The sequence below is a fragment of the Megalops cyprinoides genome, chromosome 1 (genome assembly GCF_013368585.1).
Source record: "Megalops cyprinoides isolate fMegCyp1 chromosome 1, fMegCyp1.pri, whole genome shotgun sequence".
In the NCBI taxonomy this organism is placed as follows: domain Eukaryota; kingdom Metazoa; phylum Chordata; class Actinopteri; order Elopiformes; family Megalopidae; genus Megalops; species Megalops cyprinoides.
In genome coordinates this window covers 56,918,874-56,943,252 of record NC_050583.1, presented here as the reverse complement: position 1 = coordinate 56,943,252, position 24,379 = coordinate 56,918,874, and the positions used below count along the sequence as shown (strand labels likewise).

At 42.3% G+C, this 24,379-nt stretch overlaps 1 protein-coding gene across 1 annotated transcript; it reads right to left on the bottom strand.

Annotated features, from left to right (window-relative positions):
* Nucleotides 1-18,895, bottom strand: pcgf5b (polycomb group ring finger 5b). The gene is made up of 8 exons (XM_036550686.1): nt 18,778-18,895; nt 13,118-13,214; nt 11,600-11,655; nt 10,750-10,809; nt 8,161-8,306; nt 6,741-6,839; nt 6,377-6,466; nt 1-3,287 (listed from the first exon to the last, which is right to left on the bottom strand). Exons 1-8 carry the CDS (start codon nt 18,887-18,889, stop codon nt 3,240-3,242), a joined length of 708 nt encoding a protein of 235 aa, XP_036406579.1. The 5' UTR covers nt 18,890-18,895; the 3' UTR covers nt 1-3,239.
* Between the last annotated feature and the right edge of the window lie 5,484 nt (nt 18,896-24,379).

Below are 24,379 nucleotides of genomic sequence, written 5' to 3'. Positions count from 1 at the left end.
TTCAAAGTAGTTTTTATAAACACTATTCAAAGACACCTTAAACAAGTAAAAGCACACGTGTGAAAAGATTATTATAAGAAGCTGACATACAGTTTCTTAGGCTCTGTTGGAAAGGACAAGTGATAAGAACAGATGAAATGAAGGTGTTCCTAGTTGGTAATGGTGGAGATTTTTGCTATGTCGGAGATTTGTAAAGACATCTGTACAAGGCCTTTTTCATCACATCCATCTCAGAGCTTCCACAGGTGCTTTCTGGCTCAGGCTTTTGTCCACACACACTTATGTTCAGGTAAAACATCTGCATATCTTCTTTCAAATTTAGAACCCAAATCCCATGTGGGTATATGGAAGATAACGTGAATTTTTCTCCACACGAATAGATCAAACAACAAAAAAAGATTTAATACAGACAAACTGCATTTGAAAAACCAATGTAGCCTTCATTAAGGAATGCTTTCTGTTTCTGTTGTACAACTATCTCTAAATCTATCCCTACATCTGGAGTTGGAGCTTTTCATTCTACCTAAGTGAAATTACTGTTATAACATGTCTGATTTTTTCCCCACTGTAAGAAAACAAGATGAAAAAACCTGTCCCAATTCAGTGTCTTTGGTGTTTTTAAGGACAGCCACACAAGAGTGGCCTGATCCCGCAGTGAAACATTCTGTAGCTCTCTACAGCACCTCACACCACAAAAACATTTCATATGTTTCCACTTCAAAAAATGAAGTTCATTTTGATACCAATTACATACAATTTTTTTTACTTTACATGGTAGTATATGGAAATAATGTACTGATAATGGACTGATATGAATACAATTAAAAGAATGTAGCAAACCTCTTCACAATTATACAATCACAGTGGAAAAATATAATAGTGGTATCTCTTTAAAAATATTTTCAAGAGGTTAATTAAGAACAGACATCTGATGAAATCTAGGCAAATGTAGGTCACCCTCGCAGCCTATGCTCTCAGATACCAAGGGATACTGTCCACGAAAACAACAGTTTTACATTCAAATCCATCTGACTAAAAACCCCATCAATACTCCTCTGCCTGGTGCCAAAAAAGCTATTACCAGTTCAAAAGATTGTCAGGAGAAGCCGCCTGGGTAATCATATTGCAGTCTGGCTGGGGAGGAGCGCCCGGGCTTCTCTCTGAAAACACTTGCTTGTCCTTGCCAGCGAATGACTCAAGACTTAAGAAATGCATCATTGCTGTGAAGATGAAGTTGCTGCATTCAGGTTATGTTTTTTTTTTTTTTGCAGACTGGTGGCATTGCAGGGGTGGCAGGTCACTTGGAGCCCTTTCCATGCCTGGCGTGAGTGTCTGCCCCCTCATCTGACGGGAGCCATGCTAGCTTGCTGCTGATAACCCCTTTTTCCTGCCCTGCTGCCAATCATCCAGAAAGACTTCCTGGTCGTGCCATGATTAAGACATGTCACCGAGAAGCGAGTGGGATGACTCACTCGGTAATGAGTGAAATAAAAACACTGTGCCAGTGTCCACTTACCCTCTACCACTACATAAAACAGACTCCCCCCAGTCTAGGGCCTCCCGAGAGCACTGCTGTGAGTCAGAGACAGGTCTGGGTGGTGGCAGCTTAAACACTGCATCGTTAAACCTTGTTAATCCATCATCGTTAAAGTTCGATTAACTGGATCATCAGAAGAGTCCAGTAAAACAGAAGTCTGTACAAATCTCCATCACATACAAGTCAACCACAGAGCCCCACGGGCAAACAAACATTTACAGGCAACTATGTTGTTTCCAAGATCAGGGACAGCTTTCTCATTGTCGTACTTCCTTCAGCAACTCTCCTTTCACTTCCCTTGCATTGGGAATGACTGTAATAATAAGTTACAGAATTAAATCATGTAGATTAAAAACATACAGAAGTGGATATATGAGCAAATTCCACCAGAGTAGTTCTTACTCTCATTCTAGAATCAAAAACGTACCGGTGGTTTGGTAGGTGTGTATAAACTGGTACAATACTCTGATATATCTACAATGCCTAACATATGGGTCCATAGTTGGGTAAAAGGCTGCATGTCAGGCCTACAGCTATGCTCATTACCCAGGCATGTGCAAGTCAGCCTGGCTCCCACAGTGTGCCACAGAGGCATGCTGGGAAAGGTCTCAACTAAGAGATTGTTATGAGCCACTATCATAGAGTTTTGGACAAAGAGAAGGGAAAAAAACATACTAACTCTGAAAAAGCATATCGATTGTTTCAGTGTTGTGGTCCTAAAGCAACTGGTCAGGTCCAACATATTGGTCCCTTTGCCATGGGCATAAGTAGTCAGTGCTCGAGTGTTCAGAGTGAGTCTACTATATCGCGTATGGGGTAACTTTTACATTAGTCATAATGTTCGAAAATGGTCAGCATTTTCCCTTTGGACACAGGCATATTCAGAGAAACACCTCTGTAATATTCTGTTATAATTTTTAGAAATGTATAAAAAATACCCTTCTACCCTCAATCTGAAACAAACCTTCCCTACTGACATGCAGATTTCCACACAGGACTGAGCACCTGTACTTCATCAAAAGGTATAATATAAAGTATCTTACAGGAAAATGAATTAAAGTAGTGGTTAAGAGTGCAACCATTCAAGCTTAAGCACTACCTAGAAGTGTGAATTTCTTCGAGAATGAAGGCTATCCCACTTGAGCAAATTACTTTTGAAAATGAGACATTACTCGAGGCTTTGAAGGATTATCAAATTTGACATTATTCTTAACAAAGAGGAGTCGTTTTGAACTATTTTCTCTAACAGTGCTGTTTCCCTGGTTACCACAGTGTGGGACACACCGTGATACAGCTCCACTGGAGCTGATGTTTCACCAAACATGTGACCTGGAAATCTCTCCCCCTTTGCATCAGTACGGGAAGTGTGAATTCACAGGACACATTCGTACGCTTAAAAATACCTTTCACCGCTAACGCTGTCTCATTATCTCTTTCTGCGTGGGGCAAAATCAAATAAAACAGGAAGAGGAGAAATAAAAGCAAAGAGGAACGATGTGACAAAGAACCAAAGGAGAAAAATGAAGATAAGGCCAAGAAGGAACTGCGTCTGCATGCGGATGTGGAGCTGTTGAAGAACTGGAAGAATGTGTTGGTCGCCCCCGTCCCCCCCCCCCCCACCCCACATGTCCATTCATTGTGCGATCTGTCGATGGGTTGGAGTTAGTGCAGGCGTCCGTACTTAAGCCTCTCCTCTTCCACCTTAACCGAAGTCAATCCGTGGTCGATATTCTAGTACCATCGGGTAAGCCTGGAGGAAAACACAAACCACATCTGCATTATTTCAATCAATCCCCAGCACACGTTTGGGCGCTCATTAGACAAATCCGTTTGTTGCCCTAATCACACGCAATTGAGTTTCAGGCGCCTAATTTCAGCTGAAATTCTGGCATCCTTTTTCCTTCTAGATTGCCACCTCTGAAGGACAGCATCTTGGGAAATGTGGAATGAAAGCTGCAGTGTCCTTGATTTCCAATGATATTGGCATCAGTCCTTGACTCTAATATATTCCTCTGTATCCGCAATGCCCTGCAGTCACTTTAAACAAAACCCCCAAAGAGTCAGAGAATATTAACAGCAAAGCAAAACAGGACAAGCAGTGAAGCAAGTTGCTCTCCTTGAATTCCTTTGATATCCTTGAAAAGAAATGCAAGGCACTATATAAGTTCAACTCAATACAGTATAACTCTACACAATATAAGTTCATTTATCGTTTTGGTAGTGCTATATTTATGCATGTTTTAGGCAAGAGGGGCTTTAGAGGACTGAAATATCCAAAATGATCCTTCTTCCCTATGGTCGATGTATGAAACAGTGTGTCTTTGAGGTCCAAACAGCAGAACTGGACAGTGAGTCATCTGCAGATGTAAACACAGCAAGAGTGACGGGAAAGCACCTGTGGTTCACTCAGGTTGAAAGACACACAGCCGGTCTCCAGCAGACAAAGGCCAAGCTTCCTCCTATTTTTAGACAGCAGTGCTGGGGACATTCACGCATATTTGTGAGGAGGAACAAGGTGCCAGCTCATGACCCCGGCCCTTCCATTTCATCCAGAAGAAGGGGATTTGTATCCACTTTCAGCTATTTCATGGCCCATACCACCGCCCTGCTAAGCTTTTCAAAGGAGATTCCATCCGTATGGTTCACCATATAGTGCTCATAATAGCTGAAAATAAGGTATCCTCTTTTAGGAGGACTGACTTAAATACAGTTTTTAAACAGCAGCTTAGTGAGAACTGATACACATTAACTATCTGCCTGTTTGGGCTGTTAATAAACATGGCTAAACATTGTGGCACATGGGAGGACACAGAACTCTGGCCAACTTGCAGTATGCTGGCTGAAGTTTTACTTTCCCAGTGAAATAGACTACAAGCCGTTCACATGTATAGAGTGTCCACACTAAACACTGCCAAGGACTCAAGAAGAAAAACAGAAAATGATGAAATGATGTACGACAACTGATTTGACTCAATATATGGTATCGAAAGATATTTCAATATGAAACTATTTCATGTGCATGAAGGATATTATGTTTAACAATTAAAAAATTGATTTGGTGTTATGATAAGTAAAACTGAAAGCAACAACATCAGGGCCATCCTAGGCTGCCAGTAAATTGACGCTGTTCTGAGGGTGTGGAAAGGCCAAGGTCACCCAAGCTGTTTCCTGGCATTTCCTCTGTTTCTACTGGCTATCATCTGAGTGCTCTAAAGCTTGACTCTTCACTAATACTTCCGAGTGTATTTTTGACACTCAAACTCGTGCATGAACTCAACGCACCGAGCAGGTGATCTGTCCACAGGGCAGGGCAAGTCAGGACACAAAACACCTCTACTAACTGGGCCGGTCATTAAGTTGCTGCGTCTGAAATGCTGACAAGCAGCGTTTGCCTGAAACCTCCACTAACGGGGGGAACGGGGGGCTGTCAGGTGATGAGGCCTGAAGAAGGCCTCCCCTGCTGGGGCAGCTGTTCGGGCGTCTCAGGGCTTTTCCTCGCCTGTCTCCTGTGGGTCAATACTGCGCACTCCCCTGACACGCTCTCTGACCCCCCGCTGCTAAACCCCGATCAGCTCGTTTTAAAGGTGCCAGTCGTTTTGCCAAAATTAGCAACGGGGCACCCCACTGGGAGAGGCTCTCTAGGTCAAGTGTTTTCAGTGTAGTTTTCAGTGTTAAAAAAAAATTACTTACAGCTTATTTACGTTCACCTCTAGATAGCACAACAACGCAGCTCTGTTTTGGGTGAGGCAAAAAACAGGAAATGGATTTGTTTTGAGATTGGTCTCACAGTTGTGACCTCATGATCTTCTGAACTTTAACTGCACCTTTCAAAAATTATGGAAAATATGGAGCCTGCAATGTCAATTCGCTGCAAACTCAGTTCCACACAGTTCCACTGATGTTCCTAAATTTGCAACGTTATCATTTTTTGAAAAACACGAAGGTAATATATATATATCAGTCATTGTCCCTCTAATATGCCACAGAAATACATGGATGAATCAGAACACTGATGAGTTTCCAGCTTAAAGGTTAATTTCAAAAGATGACTGAAACGCTACATTTGTGCAGCCTGACCAGTCCGCTCAAGTATCAGGGCAATGCCATCTGTGATTTGTGTGTTGTGTTCCTTCAGTATAGAGTAGCCTTCTGCTCTGCAGAGGTCTTGGGAAGAGATATTCGATTCTTCATAAGCTTGGAAAGCTCACAGCACATCCCAGGTTTCTCTCTCTACACTTACAGAGAGATGATTTGGCAAAAAAACAGTTCATCCATTTTTCATTGGCTCGCAAATGGCAGACAATTTCACAGCTGGCCGAGCTGCGGCTCTGAAATGGAGGAGGAGAAGAAACCAGGCAGAGAGCTGGGCCGGACCAAACCGAGCCTTCAAAGAGACCCACACACAGTGGCATCGCTAACATCCTGATACAGTGTGTATCAGCCTAAATGTTGAGGCAGCCTTCGGACAGCCGTCCGCAGAGCAGCTTTCTTATGAATATAGGTTTTTATTTCATCATCACTCAAGGAAATTGCATAGGTCAAGTGATCCTGGGTCATCTGACCCATCAAACATGTCTTGAACAGCACTCTACAGCCTCCACCGATGACTCAACAAGTTATACTACAAGCCAAAAATGACCTTTCCTGGCCTTCTCACTGGCCCTCCTGCTCCTCATTTCAGATCACAGGTGAGAGCTTGCTGAGTGTATATGCCATTTTAGGAAGGCTAAAGAGGCAATTGGCTTAAAGCCAAGCTATGGCCAAGGACAGGAAGGCGCAGGGGCCTCAAAAAAACTAAGGGGAGTAGCAAGAATTTCGCAAAACGACATCACATCTTACGTTTTCCCCCCGGAGCCGCCACCTGGTCATGTAGATGAACTCCATGGTGTGGTCCTTCCCCATGATCTCGCCATTGCATAGAACATCCAGCTGTGGAGAGACCGATAGCCGCAGCTGAGGAAATGGCGTGAGGGATGGGTCACACGCATGCAAACACATGGATATCTCGCCACATTTAAGGGGGACAACACACAATGGCCAGCAACTGGCCCATCTGAAAGCTCAAATGGTGACAACAAACAGCACTAACACAAAAATACTAGTAAGAAAGATAGATTTCTCCAAACACAATCTGAACAGCATTTTTTTATTTGCCACTTGTTTAAAGAGAGAGAGGCTTAAACACTCTAAATTCGTAACTCACCTCGTAAGAACTTGGAAGTTTTAACTTCAAGCTAAGAAACTTCTTAATTGTTCCGACGGTCACCCGAGTGGAGCAGCGTATAAATTTCTTCATTAAGCCCTGGAGGTGGATATTAAAACAAGATTACATCAGTTTTAGACTGTTATGAAATGGTGTATATATACACCATTCATTTGCATTAATGTGAGGTTCTTTCATCTCGGTATTTTCAAAGCACGCTTTCATGGTTTTTTTCAATGAAGACACAGTGCCCCTCTGTTAGAGTTTGACCCTCTACAGCACAGAAAAAATGTGAGCTTGATTACTCCATTACAAACCATTAAAAGCTTTTGGCAAAACCATGGAAGCCTCTACAAAGTGTCCTAATTATGGATCCCACCTTATGTTATGTCAAGGAAGGAGTGCATCAATGGAAATAAATAGTATAGTGACAGAAAAGTCCATTAAATCCTGCTGACATTAGTGTACACCTACATGAATAGCCCATTTTACATGGTAGGAGACTAGTAAAATAAGCACACTGTAACATATATATATTTTTTTTTCAAATGAGAGTGGGAACATTTGCTTTATTCTACGCAAGTAAAATAAGACACATTAAGACAGCACTTTCTGGGGCTCGAACCACTCGAAGAGATGAGGGCAGGGTGGCGTGCAAGTACAAGGGAGTGAAGTGGGACAGGAACAGAGGGGAGGTGGGAGAGAAAGGTGGGGGGGTGAAGGTACAGAAGAGAGGAAGAAGGGGAAGAAATGAATGGAGGATGGAACTGAAGAAGATGGGGGAGGGGAGAGATAACAATATTTCTGCTCTGTTCACACCTCATTTTAGACCTTCAGTTTATTTGGCTGTGGAACACATTCTGATTACTCACGATTATTTAATCCTTTAATACTGTCTTTTACCAAGCAGTTATAGTTCCTCTGCTTGTTATTTTTTACATGGGTCGACTGGATGGTTTTATAGCTGACTGTATATAAATGCTGACTCCATTTTAACACACAATAACAATAATAATAATAGCGACTAACAACTGTAACGGTTAATGCCAATGACAATAATTACAATTATGATACCAAAGATGTGAATGGAGTGAGCTGAGATGGGAAGGGAATAGGTGGAGGAAGAGATGATGGGGCAGAGGTGGTGAAAGTGAGAGAGGAAGGGAGGGGAGGGAAGAGAGAGAAAAAGGAAAGCCAGCCGGGGAGGGAGGTGTAAGAAGGGAGAGGAAGAAACAGGAAAGGGGGAGGCAAAAGGAAGGAGGAGGGGGTGAAAGAAGAGAGGGATATAAGGAGGGAGGAGGGAGAAGTGAAAGGGAGGGAGGTGTCAAAAAAGGGCGAGAGAGGAGGAAAGCGAGCTGGGAGCGGAGCGGGAGATGAGTGGAAGGTGGAGGAGCGGCCATGGCTCTCAAACACAACCGACCTTGACGATGTTCTCTCCCATCTGCCCGTTGTTACGCAGACAGTCCAGGCAGATGGCTATCTGGGGGTCACTCCTGTGGTAGTCCTGGTCCCCGGTTTCCTCTTCCTCATCCTCCATTCTGGGCTTCTTGGGTCTGGGGCCATCCTCTGTGGAAGTGACACATAAACGTCACGCTTTCTGTGAGCAGACACACTGATCTGGGATAAGAAGCCCTGACACATCCCTGTTTTTCTGGTGCCGATGTGGTACAGTGCCATTTTGACGGATTCTCTTGAGTTTTTGATGGATTAAATAAACATCTTCATTTACCATGTCTGAAATGTGCTTAACACCTCAGAGGGAATAAAAATCAGTCACAACCAACAACACGTACATGCAGGAATGGACCTGCAAATTCTTCTCTTAAATAGTCAAATGAACATTTATTTCCGTGCACGTCATTGGTGCGCAGGAAATATCAAAGAAAGTGAACCAGAAAGTTCACTGAACCAATTCAAAGCACTGTTGAAGCCTGGAATGGGACCACATATTAGAATCCCACAGCACAACAGTGGTGTCTTAACCCACACAGTGGAGCCCACAGGTATGCACGCTTTTTGAAACCCCGCTTAATACTGCCAGACACAATCGGATATACGTATGTGTATGCATTATCTCACCCAGTCTAAATCTTTGTTTTGCTGTCCAATTACTAACGAGTTGCTTATGAAAATACATCCCCGCAGAGAGAAGGGGGAACACACAGCAGGAAGAATGATCTGATCTGGGTAAGCCATCAAATGAAGACGACACAGCTACTGGACTATAAATGACATCACACCTCTGTAACCCCACTCCGCCAGAGTTCTTCCTCCTCAGAGCTTAAGGGAGTCCAAGAAAGTCTACTTTCTGTCAAAGCGCTATGGGGGGGCCTGTGCTCTGCTAAAGTGACAATGTGAGGCTACATCCTGAAATTTCACAGAAATATTATCATTATGTACTTCATTTATAACCATTTTCACGTATTGTTATTTCAGAATCAATCATGTTGACAATCTAAATACCACAATACACATCATGTTTCGATGCACCAGTAAATAATTTTTTCCTTCATTACAGTCCTGTCTACCTGCTTAAGTCTAGGCATGGCCAGGTGTTCTATTTTAACGGTGATACAGTGGCCATGTCCTTTCAAGCATCACTACAATTACATGCAAATTAGCTATAGGGGCGTTTTGATTGGTGGGGCTGTCTTTGACAGCCAAAGCGGCCGGAAAAAAAACCTTACACTTTCATGCGTCGTTAAACAACAATACCCACGTTTCCATCCGGTTTGGCATCACAGTAACCTTTATGCACACACGCTGATGAGCATCGAACAATCTCTTTGACCTTTTCCAAATACCTCAAAAGTATCCTTTAGGATGTTCCCCCATTAAAAGGGACTGAACAAATTACCTTTCATGAAAAGGACATCAGAGATGTACATGAGACGTAGGTTCCGATGCTGTGGTCTTAACCAATAGAACCGCAAACCTTTCATGGAGGCTCTTCATTACCCAAAATGCGTTTATTCATTATGACAGGGGATGGGACTGACTTGGGACTTTGGGATGCAATCCATCCCTCGGTCAATCAATCACCGACTACTGACTGCCGCTGCCTTCTCCCCATCTCAGTTAAGACAGATTCCAACTGATTTAATCAGTCTTCCTCCGAGAGCCCCTCCATTATCGAATCTCACTCGACATTCTCCCTGCCTCCTATCATGACTCACCGCCACCTACTGCATCGCCCACAGAGTCTCTGAGTCAGAATAAAAAAAGGGGCCCCGAATCGCAGCCCCAGCTTTTGTCCCGCTCCTTATCACGCTTGCTGCCAGAGGCTTTCATCTTTTCACCTGAAACAAGGTTCGTTTACACCTCCACCTCCCGTCTCGCCGCGCCAGCAGCGGCCGCGTCCACATACAGATCCTGCCAGACGATTAGGGTAGATCACGTCTCGCCGGTGACAGGTGACGAGAAGCAACCCCCCCCCCCCTCCCCCCAGCTTTCCGGGTAAACCAAGAGGGCCATTTCGACTAACAAGCAGAAGCGGGATGCTTCCAACTTCTACAGGCTGAGAGAGGCTGGGATGAGTCGCATGCTTTTCACTGGGAATGACTGGGAGGGGAGAGCAGGGGCGACTGGATGCAATGTCATTTCCACAGAGGGTTTAAAAGCAGCGCGAGCACCGACTGCAAGGTACCGCCTTGATCTCATGGCTAATATGAACGATGACGCACAGAGATAAAGGAGGCTTAGCGGTTAAGCACATCCGAGCTGACAAAGAACCACAGAGACCTGCGGATCTGTGGAGGTCGCTCTTGACTTATACCAAATGAAAAACTGTCAAGGGCACAATGGTCTGAGAAACCAAGAACACAATTCATGGAAGCAAACATATTCAACTTTAAAAAAAAAAATAATATAATAGAGAGCATGTTCTGTAACACATCCATCAGTTTCTCCAGCACTACTCATAGTGTGTTTCTGGAGTGTTGCCCCTTCCTGTTATTTTCAGCTGCCTTTAGTGAAGTGGATGGCGTGCCATTGTACAGATGATGCTTACCTTCGCCGTTCTCTTTTGACTTGTTCTTCCTCCAAAATTCAATCTCCTGTTGTTGTTCCTCTAGTCAATGAACAAAAAAAAAACAATCACAGTAATGACACAGATACAGTAGCAGAAATGGAGGTAACAGCAGAATTTATGCCACAAGTTTTTTTTTTTTTTTTTTAATAGAGCACAAGAAGCTTAGGGATATGGCCAGGAAGAAAAAGTTCTTGTTGATTTTTTTTTCCCTTTGTGTATCCATATTTTCAAAACTACATTAGACTGAATGGGAAGAGTCACACATTATTATGAAATTACATTAATGGTGGACAAAAGAAACAGAGCTGTAAAAATGTAAAGCGTATACAAGCTATCCTTAAACTTTAATTTCCTCAGTCTCTTCACCATTACAATTTCTTTTGCTCAAATTCAGTCTCTCAAACTGATGTGCTGACAATTCTACTCAATTGTACACAATTACTCTGTTTTTCACTTTATTGTGAAGAGCTTTATTACAAAAAATAGGACATTACTAACAAATTTTACATATGCTACCAGAATAACTCAAAGAAAAAGTGCAGTAAAGCCCTCCCTTCCCTTCCTTGGAAGTGCAGTAAGCACAGAAAAATTGATCAACGTATGTTTGTATTTACTTTCACAATTCAATAACTGTAACACAAGCAAAAGACAATATCACTAGAAATTAATTAATTTTCTGCAAGCTTAAATACCAGTGCTTGTTATACTCCTAGTTATATGGCAAATGCAATTGCAACTGGACAGACTTAAATGTTACTGTCTGATAACCTTGAATGCACATACTCATTTTGCTGTCAAGAAAGTCGACTAGGAAATCATGCCCGCTTACTTTCTCTGAGCCCAGGCACAAGTTTGAATATGATTTCTTCTAAAGTGTTGTCCAGCCTAGAGAGAGGGAGAGAAATTGGTTTGACAGAGGGCTGGGCAGTTAGGGGAACAGGAATGTCAGATAATCTGAGAGTGTCGGAGGGAAAAAAAAATGAGTAAATAAGCAAGGCATCAAAATAAGCAACATGCAGCTGTTCTTCTTGACAACATGTGGAATGTATCTGTGCTCTGCCCTCCAGTTACAGTGTACAAAATACTGCAAATTCTCCAATCACTGAAAATAAACTTCAGTGATCCTGTTATATTAAATCTGACGCCATCCTGTGAACACTATAGCGTAAAGTGGTGGACAAAGCAATACAACATTTGTTCTGAAGTCACACAACATGCTTTTTGACAACATGGGGCCTAATCTGCAGAGGGAAGTGTGAACAGATCACATCAGCTTCCAAGAATAACTGCCTAACCATGGGCATATTTAGTCACATATCCATTTGGCTGAATCACTGCTATCCGTGTCCATGTTCCTCAGCTGCCTTCCTAATAAGAACCACTTTACTCCACTCTGCGGTGTGAACACTCAGCACCTTCTCGTGTATTTTGAGGCACCAGGGGGACAGTCACTGCCCGTGTGAGCCAAGGAGGCAGCGCTGGGAGGGGCGAAGGTGGCGGGACGGGTTCACTGGACCTCGGCCAAGAACTCGGCTCAAGCACATGGTCCAATGTCTGCCTGGAATTCCCCACCCAAACTTCACGGCACCGACTTCCCCACAAATCATGCTGACAACACAATGTCATAAACCTAGGTTTGCCTGCCTCTAGATCGTGCCAATTCAGTGGTACAAAGGCCAGCGTACTTGTCTATCACTAATTTTCTGCTATTCATTGAAGCACATGGTTCATTTTTAATATAAACACTCAATAAATCAGCCTTGTTCTCTTTATAAATGAAATGCACAGCAAGAAATTCAGAAAACAAATCTTGAAATATTCAAATCATGTATGTGCTTTTTAAATCAACCCCCAGTGATATCTGAGTGTTATCTACAGCTAAGCTAACAGCCCAGATAAATCTGCAATATGGGCAATATTTACAAGCACATATGTTCAGTGACCATTATGCAAAATGCAGCCTAGCACATTGATAAATTGTATTGTTTAAGCACGGCGTTACAGAGGAACTGATCCTCAGAACTCGACGAGAGCGCTCAAAAAACAGAAAGTGCATACACTAAGATCGATACAGATGTTGCCTAAACGTTCCATCTCCCCTTTATGCAAATCACAAGGTGAAAAACAAGAGTGCCCCTCCGGAACATGTGACAGCAAGAGAATGTCACTGGTGGCTGCCTCCACCATTTCACAGAGCTCCACATGGCCGTTTTTCCTCAAAAGGGCTCACTTCAATGGAGTCGCGTCCTTCAAGATCGATCTGATAGATGGCGACTGCAGAACACAGGTTGCACCAGAGGGATTCACTTACTTCTGGACGAAGGCCACAATGTGTCAGAATCCGTACCTTAACATTTCTAGGGGGTTTGTTTCGTGAACTTGGATGCCACACTTCGGGCAGTCATTGCTGTCTTCAAAGTGTTGGACGATGCAGCTTTTACAAACTGGTGAGGGAAAGAAAAGGAAAAGACCTTCTCGTCAGAATCAGATTCAAAATACGACAGTTAAACAGCTTAAACTGCAGCACCTTTTTAAACTGGTGTGTCCAGGTCTTAAAAAAGTAACTTACCATGATTTTAATACCTATATCTTAACCATAGTGATTTCAAACATGTGGGCAACTTTTTGGAGTCACAGAAGAGACCTGGAATTCACAAAGGATTCTGAATGACAATGACTTTATCACCATTATTCCATGGCTGCTTTAGTCAGCCTTTCCCCTTATCTTTACTCTCAGATGTGTCAGTGTGTTGACTGCAATACAATTTTTTAAAATAATGTCTTCCTTTCAACAACACTTAACAACACTGTCTGATTTAGATTTTTTCCATTACAATTGCCAAAAAATGAGTAAATCACCCACCAATGGCAACATCAACATAAGACAACTCAACTCCCAAATGCTACAATAACAACATTTGCTTCAGCCAGTCTTCCAGCACTCAGGACTCAAGAAGGCTGAGGGGACTGCTACAGCAATGAATGATACTGCCAACACAAATGGATACAGTATCATTAAATCTGACAGCCACATTCAGATAACAAATGTGTATTAATGGAATATATGAAAAACAGGAAGAATAAACTGATGACCTAATCTCCTTACGCGTGCATCTTTCACTTAGTGTCCTCATTGGGAGAGGCAATACTTGCCATACAGTTAGGGTGCTAAAACTTCTCCATTTCCCTGTCTACTTCACGCCTTCCCTCTCCCTCTCTCACCCACTCACTCATGTCACAGCAGGTAGGGTGCATTAGAACAAAAAGGTAAAGCTTAAACAAACAATCATTACTGTCAGAAAGCCATATAAATACGGTCCACACTCCATTTCATCTGTGTCAAGGACATATATTATACACATATGTGTATCTGTGAAAGTGAAAGATTATCACGCGCAGCGTGTTAAGCCCTGAAGTTTCGATATGACATGATGGGGAAAGCCGCACTTTGTCTGGAGCCATGCTGCAGAGGTGTAGCTTTAGAGCTGATATTGAAATGACAGCTCCTGCAAGCGCCAGGACCTGTGCTGAGATCAGGCCCGTGCGGGCACCGTCTGGGCGAGCTGCAGCAGCGCATTCCTGCAGCCAACCACAGAGGTCACAACCCCCATGCCAACACACTCACACACACACACACTCTCGCACGCATGCGCACGCGTGAAACGTGCTCACACCTCGAACCAAACTCGTGCACCTGACCTTTTTCTCTATCAAACTCATTTTAATTCTGCTGCGGCGGCAGCTGGCTTGACATTTAGTAGCTTTCCTTCCTGCATGCTGCCCTGTTCACAGCACACCTCTCTATTACTAAACAAGCCCCCTTACTGTGGTTACTTCAAGAAAATCTGTGAATGGTCTGAGGAAAGTGTTTGATAGTATTACTGTTACCACATGAGTAGCATAATTAGCTTGGCTGAGAAGTCTATCTTCTGTAAAAACGCCCAATTATTCTAGTCTTTTCCTCCAATGATATTAAGGCCTGTATCATACATACATTTCCTATTCCACAACAGCATGCAGCAACCTTCAAGGTCAACAATATCTGAGACGGTCCATTATGAGAAGGAGAATATAGGACACAGTCCCCCTCTAGCTATGGCCACTTCCACGCATGCACGGCACGTATAGAGGCGCACTATAGACCGATTGTCACAATGTAACCTGTCACGCAGAGGCCCTCAGAAACACTGGGAGCTGCAGCCACAGTCGGCATGCCAACAAGGCCTGAGGATATTAGTCTCTGATCACAAAGTGGGTGCCTGAAATATGGATCATTCTTCATTCAACCTACAAGACAATTCAATAAATGGCATGCTCTTCGAAAATGTAGGTCTCGAAATCAGAGCATTAAAATAAATTCTCACCAATATGGCAGCCGTGATCCCAGAATTTAAAAAGTATTTATGCAAACTGCAGTATGACGTAGGGGTAAAATAAAACCTGACCATCCAGAAAGACAACTACAAACCAACGTCAGGCCTCCTCTAAGGCATGTGATACACAGTGACAGGCAGTGTGTGGCTCAGCGTCTACCTCATTTCTCAAGGTTCACTCGGTCCTGTGCATAGAAAGAAGCTGTTGATTGAGAAAGCCTTCTCATGCTGTCACTCATACTGGGAGTTGGAGCCAATGTGGGACCACGGCTCAGCTTTACAGGAAGCGCGTTCCCTTTCTTCACGTGAAGTACGGCGGCGTGCCGGGACGTTCTTGCAGATGGGCTCGACATAGTGTGAGGGTATTCCTGCTCCCTACAACCCCATGATAGATTTGGTGTGTTCACTGCCCTACACAGACACATCCCAATGTGTTTAACCCCTAACATGACCTGACATTTCAAATCCAAAACATGACCTCACATGTTCAGTCCCACACACGACCTGATGTGTTGAAACCCTCCCCCTCCCCAACACACACACACACACACACACACACACACACACACACACACACACGCATGCATACACACACACGACCTGGTGCATTCAGCCTCTAACATGACCTGACATGTTCGCCCCCAAAGGAATAGTGGTTTGGATGTGGTTCAGCTCTGATTAATGTGGCTACTGATGAAATTTATAACCATTTCAAGCCCTGAATGAGCAGCTCCCCCTTTTCCATAAATATAAAGTAACGCATCACAGAATACCATTTCCAAAGCGCCTACCTAAAGTAGACAGCTACATAATAAAGTTTAAGTTTATGAAAAACCCTTTAATATTCATGTACTTAGAATGGTAATTACCAACATATGTTTTTAAATGCTGTTCATGCTCTGAATCCACCCCTTAAATGTTTTAAGACCCAGTGTCATTTCAAGTGTTTTGTTCGTATTTTAAAAACCGTATCCCAAACATTGATGGATCAGTATTAAGGGCTATGCATTGTCCTATCCTGTCCTCCCAAAATCCCAGGCTTCTCATCATTCCAAGAGTGGCCAAAACTACTGTAGGTGGTAGAGCCTTTTCCTATCAAGCCCCTCTCCTGTGGAACAGCTTACCCACTGAGATTCGGGGAACAGACTCTCTCTCCACCTTTAAGTCTAGGCTCAAAACATATCTACATAGTAAATCCTTCAGCTGAGGGACATGGCCTGGTGCTGGCGTGAATCATAGAGTCTCTGGTGGATAAGTGGTCATTGCTTTCATGGACTCTGTGCCAGGATCTGGTGTTGACTGTCTTAGGGTCGCCCTCATGACTATGCCGGTCCCTTGCCTCCCGTCCCCTAGGTATGCTGCCATAATGTTAGCCTGCCAGGGTTTTTCCTTGTTGCACACTGGCACCTTTTTCACTGCCCCTCCTCTCCTGCCTCTCTGTTCTACATCCCTGCCATTCTTATCATCCACTAACCACTGTTTTCTGTTTGCTTTCTATCCCTGCTCCAGGGTCCTGTTCGGAGCTGTAGCCCAAGCATCTCATCCCGTTTTCCAGTCCTGCTACCTCGCTGCCCTGCCCATCAAAGCCAACTGTGTTCCAAGAACCGGACATCCTGGGAGACATTATTATAATCACTGTGCTGTTAACTACTATTGTCTATCAATCGTAAATGTCTTAAAGTACATTGTATAACTTTAGATATAGTCTTTAACTCTATCTGCCCAGTGCCGACCAGAAGCAGATGGGCCCCCCCTCTGCGCCCGGTTCTGCTCAAGTTTTCTTCCCGATAGGGAGTTTTTCCTTGCCACTGTTGCCTTAGGCTTTCTCTCAGGGGGTCTCAGGCCTGGGAACAATGTAAAGCTGCTTTGTGACAACTTGTGTTATAAAAAGCGCTATACAAATAAAAATGAATTTAACTGAATTGAATGTATTTCTAAGTGTGACACATCAACACATCCAGTGCTGCGTGAAGACCAGACAGGACTATGCAGCTGAAAACTGGACAGAGGGCCTACTATACACCTGCTGCAAGGTGGGTTTGCTTAGTGGTACCGACATTGTATGGTAATATATAACCATCTACACCACACGGTCACTTTCACTTGCCTCTGACGCACATGGGGCATATTTGTGTAAGGCTCTTGCTGACTGTCTTAAAGGGTGAAACACTTGATTGCTGCCATCCCAATCAGGCAGGTTTCGTACAGAAGACGGTGGTTAAGGTGAATGACATACGATCTCATTTCTTAATTAACAGAATCCCCATGAAATAGATTTTACCTTTATTCCGAAAGCACTATAAACTGAAGCTCTCTTGGCTGTTGTCTATAAAATAGGCTGTTTTTGAGTGCTGTACTTACTAAGAATGAGAACACATGTTGTTGAATATGACTACATTTATATGGTAATCCTCTTGACTTATGTCCATTTCATTCATATTGATATTTTTTTCCTAGTTTTCATATTTTAAAACACAACCCAAAAGAAAACAAAAATTAGAGTGAAGGTCCATGTCATTTCTGCAATAGATGAAAATCGGTTTTCCTTCCCTTCCAGGTAAAAATAATAATAATAATAAGTGAACACAAACAACATATTCAGAGAGGAAGATATTTGTTGTCATGGTGACTGAACTCACAGATGACTGTGTTCACCCTGACTACTCAAGATCTGTCAGCCCTGGGAGTGAGTTTTCACATCTGCCATGCCATTACATCAAGCATGCCATTCAGACAAAAACTAAGATACCACTCTATACACAGCAGCTAACACAATATTTAAAAATGGATGACTGGAAAAAAAAATCAGATGATTCATTAGCATGTGGTAGTGCTTTTGGAGATGCATGGGAACTGAATGTTCTATAGAACAAAATGCTTAAAACACACAGGAGTGCAAAATAAAATTCTGTGCCAGTATTTGCCATGGATTCTTAATTTATGTGATTGCATGATGAAGATCCCTGAGAAAAACTGAGGCTGGACTGGGCTGCTACCAACAGCCAGAGCCGCTGCTGAGGACTAAAATATTCAAAGCAGACAGTACCTCATTGTGTGTCTCCCAGTCACTTTCTGATTAGCATTTCCTGACCAATGTGCCAGAACACTGAGCCCGAGCTTTACAAAATCATAATTATTTCGATCATTTTTACAGCACAGATCTTTCTGATGGTCAATCGTGGCAATATATATTGCTTTAATGACCAAATTTAAATCAGCTTACAAGTACTGGGGAGAAATATATGCTATGTACTGTCAGGATGAAGATATTTATGTAGGAGAATGCTTGGTTTAAAAGTGCACAGTTACGACCAAAAAGTCAAAAAGGCTCCTATCCAAAAAGACTACACATATCAACTGTTTATAAGTGGTCCTGAGACTATGCCAAAGTGCTGTGAATGCACTAAAACCCTATAAATCTTAGGTTTCGATTTTCAGGAAACTGAGTGGGCCTACTGCATTAGAGTACAATTTTTGAATATAGTGTAGCAACGAAAGAAGTGTACACCATGTATTGATTGGTTTTTTTTTTTGGGGTCTGCCACAGCTGTCATCAGCTTGATTGTCACGGGTAGCGATTTTTTTGACTGGCAGGTTTCCTGACAGGCTTCAGACCAGAGGGTGAGGTACTCACAGGTATGGAGGCACTCCGTCACTGTGGTGGGCTTGATCAGGTACCCTTTGCACACGTAGCAGGTGATGAAGTGGTTAAAATCTTTGACCAGGTGCTTCCTCTGCGCTGCCATTTTCAGCCGCAGCAGAAGGGGGGGGGAGGGGAGCGATGGGCAGACGGAACGGAAGAGTGGGGGCGATGCTAGGTGCAGGGTGGTGGGGGGTGGGGGGTGGGGGGGGGGGCAGAGTTCACAGGAGCGTCTGCACTACCCTGTGCTGCTTGGACGCCCCTTGCATCCACCTCATTTCAAGCCAGTCTTCACCTTGTGGAAAACGCATTCTCTTCAAGACAAAACAGTGGCTGCTTCATTTCAACTTCTTACCCAGAGGCACAGGGGGGGGGAACTGCCAAACAGAAATAAATGGTTACTTGATGATTCCAGGCACATTTTAAACAGAACCTTGAGGATGAGGCAGGATTAATATGAATGTAAAGTGTCACATTCATATGTTTTTCATATACTATACTACATATAAAATATCAGTAATAATATCAATAATAATCTAAATACTAGGAAGCAATGACTGCTAAAATACTAATCTTCTAAAAAACTTTTAAAAATCTTAAATTATTCTTAAGATTTGCTAAACTGTACTCTTACTTTCTAATTCTGATTTATTCTGTGTAATGCAAGGCTGGGGTGCTGATATTTTAGGTGTCGTCTCTTTATTGCTATGCTATGAGCTACATCATAATTGAGACAATATTACAGGTGCATGTTACGCAGTCGTGTGCCCCGCCCCCTCTCTCCCACCCACAAATACAAACGTACTCACACTAGTGTTTTGTGACTTTAAGAGTTTCAACTTTAGGTTACTTTCGCACATTCGACTCACAGTACGTGTCAATTACTCTGAAACGCTTCTTGGGTTTCATAATATGGCGATAATTTAACATCCCTGCGACTTAACACCGAAATCCATTAAGTTTCCGCGCTGTGTCAGAATATACGCAGGTGCCTGCTCAAAGCAACCTAACTAGCTACATTCTGACATTGGCTGGCTGTAGCAACACCCTCCGGTGCTACAGTAGCATTTTATTTTTTTTGGCCCATCGCTGGTTGTGTTAACTACGGGACACTAACTATAATGTCTCAACGAAGAGAGCGTTCTTTTTCAAATATGCACGGCGAATATAACCAGTAAGGAGGGTGACGATTTACCGAAAAGAAATTACAGCACAGCACGGCTAGTTGCATCGAAATGGACAAACGTCATAGAACTGCCGAGGATTAGATTGCTAGAAAAATCCTCAATACGCAGCAAGTAAATCTAAAGCGTGCTTGCTAGCCCCCTAACAGTGACTGTACTGTATCTGTCCCTCATCATCACCAGGAAGTCACAAGCGTCACAATTTGCGTCACCTCCCTTAAAACAGGTTTACTGGACGATAAACGCATGAATATGGCTAGTTACTGTAAGATATAGCCATCACAGTCGTTTTAAATGGCTAACTACATAAGTTGCTGTCGATAGGTAAAAGTATCACTTTCCGAAAGGACGGGGTAGCTAGCCAGCACATTTCTCCGAGGACTAGCTAGTTCTGGCACCTTATCCAGAGTCTATAGCTACACGCTATCGAATAGAACAAGGTCGGACACATGCCCCGCAACTTGATATATATGACACACGATACCATTCCCATCCCACCCCAAACTTTACTAGTACCTTGTGAAAATGATACGCAATCGCATCTGCTGGTCGGAGGCTACTCGTAGTAAAACCGCATCCTTTCGCCTACCTTCCAGTTCTCACGAAGCCATAGTCATAAGCATTAGATGTAAATTCGCGATTTTGTAACGTTATGCTGGTTACGGCGAATGGGTGATGTGTGGCAAAGTAGTACAGAATACGGAACTAGCTTCTGTAAAGATGATAGAAGGAAGGGGCGGAGGAGTTTCCAGCGCTTGTTTACGCATTGCTGCTTTATTCATTCCCCGGCAGATACACTCTGATTGGACACAAACTAGGGCGCAGCCTTCAATTACCAACTACTCCACTAACTGTGTATGATAACACCGAGCTCGGGAGAAAGTGTGGTGTTTATTAACAACGTAAGCTGAGTGGCAAATCCCGTAGTAACGGAAAATTGTCAGTTGAAGACAACGTAAATAGATGGCTTGATAGATGATTGACTGCGGATTGTGGAAATATTGAATGTGAGCGCAATGTTTCGAAAGGAACGTAGTTAGTATAAATTATTTCTGATTTCGGTTACTGCATCAACTAGTCAGCGTGGCTCCTCTATGACTTATTACCTCACTAACTTCTCTTAAAGGGCCCACACGCTATTAACCAAAACCACATACTGCGTGGTTTAAATTAATAAAATACACCCAAACTGCCTGAACGCGAACGTTGTTATTTGGATTGTGTCTTACGGTATGTATTGATACCCACCTGAAACACCGATTTCATGGGTCACGCTGATCTGAAACAGTCATGGTTATTGAACACCTTTTCCATTCCTCCACACTGTTACTGGGTCAATTACAAAAATTTATGGGATTAAACTAGTGTTTATTGTCTTCTTGAATGTATTCTCCCTTTCCTGGCTCATTCTTCCCACCTACACCATCTACACCTTAAATATGGACAAATTAGCACTTTCTATTTTTTTATACTTGAAAGAATAGAAAATAGAAAGTGCTAATTTGTCAATATTTTACAGAGCCAGACTGAAAAGATAGCTTTTTTTTCAGAATTAATGCTGATTTTGCATGCAGATAAATATTTATCTGCATGCAAAATCAGCATTAATCCTCCCTCCCCAAATTACAATATTCACATGTATCCATTTTGCAGATACAAGTATCCAGAAGCACTGACAAAGAAAGGTAAATGGGAGTATTTAATCAGGCCGTAGGAATGACGGCACACACTGAAACTGGCTCTACATTTGTGTCAAAGCAACAGAACAACAACCAGTGCCAAATCTGAAATGGACACTACAGATAGGTGTTTGAAGTTGTTGTCCGAAATACCCATGTATTCATTTAGAGTTAGTGTTTGTGTCTGTAAATTGACCGTGTTTCTGTGTTGCATCTAACTTCCATTTAGTTCACAGTATTGATCCTTGTATAAAGTATACTTAGGCTTGTGTCCTAGATAAGTGACAACAACCTGAAATGTATGCTGCCAGAGAGTACTGTCAAAAGGGTTGGGTAATGCACATCTGTGTACTTACAGTCGACTTGCAAATGATTGCTGTATGTTAATTCCACACTACCTTTATACATCACTAAATGATATATTGCATTTTTGCTTTCGTCACCACACAAAACACAAGCCAAATAATCTTCATCAAGGAATGCATTATTCACTATCACTGCTAAGGGAATGTAGTATTTATACAGCTTCATTCATCATGTGTAACACCTGTAATTAGTTTGTCAGATAAAATAATGCAAACAAGAAATCAGTCATTGGTAAGCCACTTCCTGGATGATTACATAGAAACAGATTATTTAAAAGTTTCAGATCCATCTTTACACATCTGTTCTTGCAACAGCTCTTTCTACCATTTTGACACCTTTTTTTACATTTTTTATCCCAAAGGATTACTGCATTATGCTTTTAATGTGCAAGTTTGTTAACGTTTGTAGAATGATGAGAATCATTGAAACTATCTCCTGCATTTCATTTCTGAGCTCACATCCTGATGAACCTATATATAATCCCCCCCCTCCACACAATGAGGATGATCACTCAGAACGAGTCCTGTTTGATACAGCAAAATGCAAAGACATGATCGTGACAAACGGCACTTAACTGGTGACCATGAGCAAAGTTACATCATGTTATCTGAACCATTTTATGAAGACACTGAATGTCCTCCACAGAGCAACCACATGAGCAGCTACTGTGGGTGAACCACGTTCCACGGTGCGCACAGGTGTCTGATGCAACACTTTTAGAAAAGGCTATAAATAAACTGCATGTGGAGATAACCGTGTACAATCACAGCCCCAGACCCTTTATTACAAAACACACGTTGATGACCACATTGCTTGTGGTAGCAGTATCGTTTGGGTGAAGCAGAGATTGCATAACCATCAAAAACACAAGCTTGAATTGTCTGGCAGACGTGTCAAGTATGTTGAGTTGTCTTTGTTTTCAAAATAACCTAGCAAACACTACAATAGTAAAAAATATTTGGACAAATTCATAATTCAGAAAATTACAATAATAATAGTAATAACAACAGTAACCTGAAATAGTTCATTGCTGTAATCACGTGACAATAGCCCGTTTTTTTTTTTTTTTTGTCTTATTCATATCTTTTTGCTAATTTAAAGTGAACCCTCTGGAAATATGATATTGATATGAAAACTCACAAAACAGCCATGTATCATTGTCCTAACTCTAGGTTTTGTGTATGTAAAAATATAGTTTTTCCCATGGTATGAAGTAGGAAATGAATAAATATGAAAATATGAAATGAATAATACAATAATGCAGTCTCACATACTGTGATCGGTTTACATAGGTCCTGAATTACGTGCAAACTGTCCTGATTTGGCAACAGAGTATTCCCACCAAAAAAAATTTCCTACTCAAACAGTACAATGTTCTATTACTATACGTATGTATAAAATCTAAAAGCTATTTGAATATAACTTCACTCTGGCACAAATGCAAGAGGCTGCTCTGTAAATTACTCCCCTTACAGCCCACTCCTCTGCCATAGGTGGGGTCAGTCACTGTGTATCTCATTCAAAATTTCTAGTCATGGAAATTCAAACTCAATTTTCTTCACACAAATGGCACATCCTATCAGCTGGCTGTGGGTGTCTTGCTGTGCATTAATGGCAAAACCACAATGGTGAAATATTGTTTGCATTGGTGCACCTGATGCTCATATTTTTAATAATAGACATTGATCGCATGTTTTCTTCAGTTTCTGACAATGCCTGTAGCTGAGGCAGCTTTCAGCTTGTATTCTCACACAAGCACCCAAGCCTCAGTGCATTCAGACTTATACAGAAGTTGAAATGTAATGTGCTGTGTTCCCTGTGTTTCCAATAGTAATAATCAGATTGTCAGGGCTTTACAGGTCATTCAACAATGAGCCTTTTTGTGCAGTAAATGGCCAGATATGACTATGGGCATAATTCAGTACTTCTGCAAAGCTTTAAGTTGTGTGTCTCTGCACTGAAGAGTTATGCTTTTTTCAAAATCACTTCAAGTCATTCCTGCTGTAAGGTCATGGCATCTTCATACTTACTGTATGCCTAGATTATAAATAAGTATGTGCCCACATTTGAACACTGTGCCCACAGTGTTATCCTAATATACAGAAATTTAATATCCCTACTCCACTATCCCTGCTGATTATTAGCATTTATTAGTTTAAGACTGGAGCTGAAAAAGCCTTGTTCTCCCCAACTCATAGCTGCAGACTGAAGCTTGCTAGTTTGCCAGTTTCACAGTGATCAATACTCAGGTTATATAATACACACACAGTTGTTCCATGAAGCCTTGCATTGTAATGCATAAGAGCCCTCTTATCACCTTTATCAGGTAAAACAGAGATGTGATATTAAGGAGGGTGTGATTTTAAC